General features: G+C 36.4%; 4 protein-coding genes and 1 long non-coding RNA gene across 5 annotated transcripts in view; 4 read left to right on the top strand and 1 right to left on the bottom strand.

Annotated features, from left to right (window-relative positions):
* Window positions 1–315, top strand: part of LOC109586753 (uncharacterized) — a 2647-nt gene extending 2332 nt beyond the window's left edge. The window contains exon 2 of the mRNA XM_020002959.1: window positions 113–315. Coding sequence (XP_019858518.1) covers window positions 113–228 — 116 coding nt within the window. The 3' untranslated portion in view covers window positions 229–315. The remainder of the gene's footprint in view (window positions 1–112) is intronic.
* The window catches only part of LOC105314555 (DNA methyltransferase 1-associated protein 1-like), a 6304-nt gene extending 3801 nt beyond the window's left edge, over window positions 1–2503 (bottom strand). The window contains exons 1-4 of the mRNA XM_020002958.1: window positions 2338–2503; window positions 2189–2274; window positions 1776–1890; window positions 1241–1354 (exon numbers count right to left, since the gene is read on the bottom strand). Of these exons, the coding sequence (XP_019858517.1) occupies window positions 1241–1354; window positions 1776–1890; window positions 2189–2274; window positions 2338–2436 (414 nt within the window). The 5' untranslated portion in view covers window positions 2437–2503. The remainder of the gene's footprint in view (window positions 1–1240; window positions 1355–1775; window positions 1891–2188; window positions 2275–2337) is intronic.
* A 5-nt stretch (window positions 2504–2508) lies between these two features.
* Window positions 2509–3654, top strand: LOC109586751 (mucin-1-like). Its single transcript, XM_020002957.1, has one exon. The coding sequence runs from the start codon at window positions 2545–2547 to the stop codon at window positions 3592–3594; it is 1050 nt and encodes a 349-aa protein (XP_019858516.1). The 5' UTR covers window positions 2509–2544; the 3' UTR covers window positions 3595–3654.
* A 1269-nt stretch (window positions 3655–4923) lies between these two features.
* Window positions 4924–5485, top strand: LOC109586754 (uncharacterized). Its single transcript, XR_002187214.1, has 2 exons — window positions 4924–5152; window positions 5276–5485. It is a non-coding gene; the product is annotated as an uncharacterized LOC109586754 (long non-coding RNA).
* A 90-nt stretch (window positions 5486–5575) lies between these two features.
* LOC109586749 (ATP-binding cassette sub-family G member 2-like) lies at window positions 5576–7658 on the top strand. The gene is made up of 4 exons (XM_020002954.1): window positions 5576–5870; window positions 6076–6135; window positions 6902–7016; window positions 7434–7658. Exons 1-4 carry the CDS (start codon window positions 5692–5694, stop codon window positions 7641–7643), a joined length of 564 nt encoding a protein of 187 aa, XP_019858513.1. The 5' UTR covers window positions 5576–5691; the 3' UTR covers window positions 7644–7658.
* Window positions 7659–7846: the final 188 nt, after the last annotated feature.

Raw genomic sequence — 7846 nt, forward strand, 5'->3', positions numbered from 1 at the left:
GGAGAAGGAGCCAGTCCCAATGAAGAAGGGGTCACTGCTGAAGGGAGTGAGACAGTAAAGGAAGATGAAACTAAAGAAGAGAAAGTCAAATCAAAACCCAAGAAAGACCAAGGTCCAGTCTGGACTACCTATGAGATAAGAATGGGTCCATCCCATAATAAATACTGTCAATGTCACAGGCGCTTGCTGAGGCCACCACCATCACTCTTCAGTCTAAACTTATTTTAGACTAAAAGGACACTAAAACTTATTTCGAACTCGTATCATTATCATGTACATTTATTGTTGTTAACAGTTTCTTAATAGCTATACTTGTAATTATTGTTGTTGTTGTGTTTAAACTTAAGTTACTTTTATGTAATATTTTACATTTTACACCTTGTCAACTTCAAAGTAGTCCTACACATACCGTATATTACCGAATAAATGCCGGGGTAGCAATAGAATTCAACTATAAATACACAAACCTAGTCTTGAAGTGCTTCAGTAGTCTTGTGGGTACTGCCTGAGGGTCAAGTCAAGTACATTAGGTCACAGGTTCCAATCCCGCTCTGGGCCCAAATTTTTATTCTTAAAATTTTTTTCGAGGTCCAAATACAATTTTAGAACATAGACGCCCGGGCTTTTATTTAAGGAAATACGGTACATATATCTTGCCATGAACCCATAGGCCCACAGTATCATAAATATGTATATATTACAAGGTAGGTTTGTTATTTTAAAAATGGCTATAACTTGGAAAATTGAAGTTGGAATCAGCTCAAACTTGCTACATAGCATAAGTACATCAATATGCATCAGAAAATGTAATAAAAATTGGGGGTGATTTCAGAGCCATTTTTTGGAAAAAACTGTGGGCTATAGTACAGGGTATTTTTCCGAAATTTGGAGTTTTTAAAAAATGGTCATAACTCAAAAAATTGAAGTCAGAATCAGTTCAAACTTGCTACGTAGCATAAGTACATCAATATGTATTAAAAATGTAATAAAAATTGGGGGTGATTTCGGAGCCATTTTTTGGAAAAAAACATGGGCTATAGCTTTGGGTACTTTTCAGAAATTTGGAATTTTTGAAAATGGTCATAAATGGTGATTTCGGAGCCAATAGCATAAATAGTACATGTACTGTGTATTTAAATACTAATTACTGAGGGATTCTCTACCTACACCATACTACATGTACTTGTTACTGTACAATATATGTACATGTACATGTACCAAAAGTCAGTGCATGACTTACAGTGTATTCCTCATCAGTGTATGTTGGAATGGGAAGTTTCTTGTTGAACTGAACAAAAGGATAATCCTTTCCTTCTTCGGTAGTCCGACGCCAATGATACAACACCAGCTCATCCTAAATTAACAATTAACACTTCATAGCTTATATCTAGAATAATAATTTTGTCATTAAACTATTTTAGTAAAATAGCAAAAGGTTTCTCAAATAAAAAAATAGTAAAGATATAATTATTTGTCATACTACAAAGTGCATCACATTGCAAGTTTGAATGCCCTACAAACAGCATAATAGTTGGTTTATTTCGTGTGGCATTTATTATTATGCAAGGCTCAAAACTACTAAATTAATTTCACCATAAAACATTAAAATACATGTAATTTATCAAAACTCTGTAAAAACTACAAAAATACATACTGTATGTGTAAATTCTAACTAATTTTAACTAATTCTAACTAATATATTTTAAATGAAAATTTGAGGTCACAAATTAAACTAGCTATACTGTACTTGTACAATAACACATTAAATGATTTACTTCTCTTGCTGAGTTTGTGAATGGCATCCATTTCCAAGGTCTAACGTGCTTCCTTCCCAGTCTTGCCTTTGGGTGCCTGTACCCTGATCCACTGTCAGTTGGTATCAGTGACGTACTAAGATAAAAAAAATTAAATTAATGTCACGAGCATAAAGATTCTTTCTTAAATTAAAGATATGTTACCATAATAGAGATACATGTACATGTACATAATATTTCACCATTAATTCCACTTGCTATCATTAGGTTTAATATGAGTCTTGCAACTAAAGCAAAGTTTAAAAATGTCCTAATAGCTTCAAACTCACTCAAAAGTGCTGATTACATGTAATAAATGGTGGTACACAAAAAATATTAATAATTACATGCATAGTATGTACATGTACATGTAGTGCTAACAAACTCCACTATACCTATGATCAGAGTACAGTAAAGCATACACTTCCCTGTTCATGCCAGATGGACGGCGTAGCCCCACATCAGTAGACTTCTTCGTTTTCTTATGAGTGGTAAGAGATTTTATACGTAGACATTTCTAATTAAAGTGCACCTTATTTTGTACCTTCACTGATCCTATTATGGCTTCTTTGGTGAGTTGAGGTGTCTTTGGTGGCTCTTTTACATCTATATCTAATATTTCCTTGATGTCCTGATCCGCCATGGCCTCAAAAGACTTGAAAAGAGCTTGCTTAGCCTCACTACAGTTTCGCGCCTTCTCTTGTATCAGCACCCGGGAGGCTCTACTGCGCATGTGCAGTAAGAGTTCAAGATGGCGTACAATGATGAGAGGCTCATGGAACTGGACGAAAAATTATCTTTGATGCTGAGGACGAGTCATAAAAGCCGTCCGGAGAGAGACTTGATTAATCCAGTATGGAGCTTTTATACACGTACTGATACTGACTGTGAAGAAAATAATCCAGACACTGAGTCTGAAGCTGAGCTTCACATTGAAGCCTCCTCTCTTGACTCTCCTGCATCCTCTCCTCTTCATTCTCCCTCTTCTTCTTATCATTCTCCAATGGGTTCTCCAATGGAACCTCCTCAGGGTGCACCCTCTCCTCTGGGCAGCCTCTCTCCTCAGGGTGGTACTTCTCCTCGGGGCGGTTCCTCTCCTAAGGGTAGCCCTTCACCTCAGGGCGGACCCTCAGCTCAGGGCGGACCCTCAGCTCAGGACGGACCCTCTCCTCAGGGTAGCCCTTCATCTCAAGGTAGTGCCTCTCCTCAAGGCCTTCAATCTCCGCAGTGTAGCCTGCCCACTTCTCCTCACTCTGGGCCTCCTTCAGCCACAGCCTCACGAATCAGTTCCTCTCCTACTGAACCTATGGAGAATGAACGTGAGGAAACCAAAGAGCAAGCTGTTTCTTCTTCTCCAATAAAGCAACGACAGCAAGAGCGAAAGCATCCCAAATTAAGGAAGCCTGCAGAGTCTGGCGTGACGGAGGTCTGGTCTACATCCGATGAAGATATTTCATCAGAGGACAATGAGGGGCTCACTCCAAAGTCACGTCTACCTGAAGGACCCTCTTATAAGAGAAGACACCACAGATCACTTATTAATGAAACAGTCTCTCCTAAACAGCTTCATTTGCAAAATCGACGTTCATTGTTTTCTCGCACTGACATTAAGAACCTTGTTGCTGGCATAAATAGGAACTACACTTTTAGAGGTAGTAAGAGAGACTGGTCTATGATAAGACGCAAACATGACTTAATGCACATAAGCTGTATGTCTTTGAAGGACAAGTGGAGGAACCTTACTAAATATGATCACGTAAAGCAGACAAGTGATGGTCAGTGGATCTTACAGATGGATTAACTCATTATGTACATAACACTTGCAATTTAATATTGAAGTAATCATCATGCAATACATTAATTTCTTATCACTAATAATAATTAATAATAATAATAATTAATAATAATAATAAATTTATTATTATTATTATTATTATTATTATTAATTATCACTTCTGAACTGCGCATGCGCAAAGTCACGTGGCAGAACGTTGTCTCCGGTCTCTGCTGCTGTGTGACATGATGACTGCTGCAATAGTACTCTTATGTGTTCTTCCTCTCGCTGCGTCTTTATCAAGCACTGATAAATGCAGTGGGACTTATTATCGGCGTAAGGAGACAGACGTTTTTAAAAGTATAAAACTCCACTTCCCTCTCTTCTCTGTAGCTGCTGGTGACTTTGAACATGTGTCCTATCTTAAATTTTACTATGACAGTGTTCAAGGCTCCTGTAAATTTTTTGTCTATAAAGAATGTCATTCAAATGTGACCAATGGTTATGGTAATCCTCATAACAAATTTGATAGGCTCAGAGATTGTCAAGACACATGTTTTCGTAAGATTTTATGATAACTATCATGTTATTTAAAATTGCAAATGATTAGATTGTCATTTTTGTTATATTCACTAAGCAGCACTTATCATGGATTAATGTCTTACAGTATAGCCTCTTTTAATGGACACTATTTATAGCATACACCTCCATTTATCAGACCGTCATCACCTCACCTAGTGTACCAATGACATTTCCTACTGCATAAAGTAACCTCCACATAGCAGAGCAACTTTCTTGTACCCAAGTGTCTATTATATAGAGACTACACTGTAATACTGTACATGTATATGTAGAGGCTACACTAGTCTGCTATTTTTTATTTTTGCAGCTGTCAGAGATAATCTCTCCACCAGCTGCTCCATAACCACCTCAAAAACCTCATCACTTCATACTGCTACTGAGCCTGTGTCACTGAGCACTTCTTCTCCTTTAATGATGAGTCCATCTCCGGTAATGATAATCTCATCATCATCAAATGTGTCTGGATTGTCTCCCATTGGTTTTATGCCCACTTCAACATTAATGCTTAATCCAACTCAGTCTCTTACAGTTTCTGTTGGAAGAGCATCAACTGATGATGGAGGACTCTCTTTTGTTGGATCATCAACTGATATTGGGCCCCAATTGTATGTCCCTCTATCCCTCATAATATTTATTAACCTTATTCTCTCTACCATCTCTTTCTCCTTCGTCCTCTCTCATTCTCTCTTCATCAATTCTATTTCTCTCCTCACTATCTTCCAGTTCAATCTCTCCTTCTTCCACTTTCTCTGCCTCCTCTCCTTCTCTCTCAAACTCTCTCTCTTTCCTCCATACTTCCTCTTACTCTTCTGCTCTTCATTCCTCTACACCTTCTCTCATTTCTTCAACTTCAAGTCCATCATCCTATGAGCTTTTCCTCGTCATATCTGGTATAATTCTCTTTGTAATGGTCACCTTTATCATCTCACAATACTTATACTTTGCTGTCTATTTCTGTTTGGCTGCAAGAAGGAAGAGATATAGCAATACTTCACTTCAATTTGTAAGCCTTAAATTGTTGCAATACTAATTATTATCATTATTGTTGCTGTTCTTATTATTATTATTTTTATTTTTATTTATTATGCTATTCTAAATTATTGTTGTTATTATTATTATTTTGTAGAGAATGTCCCCTATCAGTGCTGTGGAGACTGGAAGGCAGCCTGTAAATATTTAGCTAGCTGTACACTTCTTTAATCGGACGGTTCTCTATATTTCATTGCACACTACTAGTAGCTGACAGAAACATTTATGCTCCCATTTTTGTGATTGTTTCTCATTATGATTTGATTTCATTTAGCCTTTTTTCACAAGATAATAAATTTAGACAAAATGCATTGCTGACCAATGAATATTGTTGCTATGCATGTAAGCAAGCAATTACCTGTAAGCAAGCAATTACCTGTTATGTGGCTGTGATTGTGAGGTGTGGCTTCTGATTTTGTAACAGTTTGTAATAATGAAAAATGCTCAGTCTGAGCTTAGCTATAAAGTGGAGCTTCCATAGTTAGTTAGCTACACTTCTTAGTTGGATTTGTCATGGAGAAGGAAGCAATCGTTGATTATCCCGAGTCTTATGGCTCCGTCAGTGCTGCTAGGCCCACTGGAGCAGATGGAGAGAAGCAGGCCGCAGTGTCCTTATCTTTTCATGATGTTAGCTATGCCGTTACCAGTGGGGTCTTTAAAAAGACCACCAAAGTCATACTTAACAATTTAACGTGAGGCTTTGCATGCTTGGAGCTTGTAGCCTTGTACATGACATTATGCTAATTATAATCCGAGACTTTTCTTAAGTTTTCCCGCCTCTATTTTACACCAAACTAAAACTAATGACTGCCTTTATTGTTTCTTTATTACTCTCTCTTTCTCTCTCTCTTTTTTGTTCCTCCATTTTAATCTCTCTCTTTATTATGGCCGGACCAGTGGTGTTATGAGGCCAGGCCTTAATGCTATAATGGGACCAACTGGTAGTGGAAAAACAAGGTACGTACATGTATTTATAACAATAATACTTTGTTATTGTTTATATGCTTTAATTAATGTTGGTACAAAAAGATTTTAAAAATTCAAAATAGCTATTATTATAATATTTTTTTTGTTCATTTGTGCAAATACATTATATCAAGAGTACATGATGGGTTGTACTCTTGATGATATGGTAGTATTCTTAACATGTAGCACTACAGCACCAATTTTCTGTACATGCACATTTTATGTACATGTATTAGCTAGAAGCAATAACATTGTACATGTACATGTAATTGCTCAAAGTGAGTTAATTGCAACTACTGAATTCTGGATAGTTGTATGAGTCACACTCACATGTAAGTATCACACTCCACTCGTGTGTGACATTATGATTGACAGCTGAGACTACCTTATATGGTGTTGGGGTCAAACTAACATGTGTACATCATATCCTATGAATTCATTTTGGGTTGATAGTAATCATAATAATTACTATCACAATGAATATTAGTATATAGCTATTTTGATGTTTTGTAGCTTGTTTCGAAGCTTATAGAAAGTTTGACCTGATTCCAACATGTTAAACACATGCGAATTCACATGCTTTCACCATGTTGGAATCACCTAATCAGGCCAATCTTTCTGTAAGCAGCCAATGTCTTGAAAATGGTCATAACTCCTATAACATGGTACATGGTACTTTGTTCAAGTTACTTAATACCCTAAATAACTTAACTTTTCTCTCTCTCCCTTTCTTCCTTCCTCCCCCCTCTCTCTACAGTCTATTAGATGTACTAGCTGACAGGAAGTCAAAAGGTGGTCTAACTGGTATTGTGTTAGTTAATGGACGGCCACAACCAAAATACTTCAAGTGTATGAGTGGTTATGTTGTACAGGTACACCATAGTCACATGACCATCACATGATACTGTATATACATGTACGCTGTAGTTTCATTGAAATTGTTTAATTAAATAAGAATTGGGCCAAAGTTTCTCAGGGTGTTTGAACAAATTTTGCCAAAATTAAAAAAAAGAGAATTCACTTTTTCCTAATGCATACGTAAGTAATTCTCATGTCGTGTAGAAAGTTTGAGCTGATTCCGGTCAAAATTGGATTTTTTACAAATTTTAAAAGTTACTCGAAAATCAGGCCAATGTACATGTAACATGTACAACAGTATAGCAAGGCTGCAAAAGTTGTGGCAGCCATTTCGAAGTGGGGTGAATTGTCCTTAAATTAATTATTTACATGTATCATTGTATATTATATTATATATACAGTATATATATATATATACATTCTTATTATAGGATGATGTCATCATGGGTACTCTCTCTGTCCGTGAGAACTTGTACTTCTCAGCTGCTCTGAGACTACCCAATAGTATGAAGTGGGCGGAGAAGAAGAGACGAGTAGAGAAAGTTATCGGAGAGCTAGGACTAACTGGATGTGCTGATACTAAAGTAATGAAAAGAGAAAGAAGAGATAGAGAGAGGAAGAGGCTTAAGATTTCTAAATAATAAAGCATTTTACCACAAAATTTGCTATAAAAGTCACAAATTGCAATGGCAATGCTACCTTTAGATGCTACTATAAAGTTTTAAATCAAGTTGAAGTACAAAATTATTGGTTACATTGTTTTTAAATTTTGCATTATAAAAATCAATTTCATGTTTACAGTAGCTATAAGTATAAACAAGAGTGGATAATTATTTAGGGAGAG

The sequence above is a fragment of the Amphimedon queenslandica genome, unplaced genomic scaffold (genome assembly GCF_000090795.2).
Source record: "Amphimedon queenslandica unplaced genomic scaffold, v1.1 AMPQUscaffold_12792, whole genome shotgun sequence".
Lineage (NCBI taxonomy): Eukaryota > Metazoa > Porifera > Demospongiae > Haplosclerida > Niphatidae > Amphimedon > Amphimedon queenslandica.

What these genes read in the sequence shown, in the direction of transcription:
- LOC109586751 (XM_020002957.1), top strand. Translation starts at nt 2,545, where the DNA reads ATGGCGTACAATGATGAGAGGCTCATGGAACTGGACGAAAAATTATCT.
- LOC109586749 (XM_020002954.1), top strand. Translation starts at nt 5,692, where the DNA reads ATGGAGAAGGAAGCAATCGTTGATTATCCCGAGTCTTATGGCTCCGTC. An exon ending in ACTGGTAGTGGAAAAACAAG is followed by an intron (nt 6,136 to 6,901) that starts GTACGTACATGT and finishes CTCTCTCTACAG; the next exon opens with TCTATTAGATGTACTAGCTG. An exon ending in TGAGTGGTTATGTTGTACAG is followed by an intron (nt 7,017 to 7,433) that starts GTACACCATAGT and finishes TTCTTATTATAG; the next exon opens with GATGATGTCATCATGGGTAC.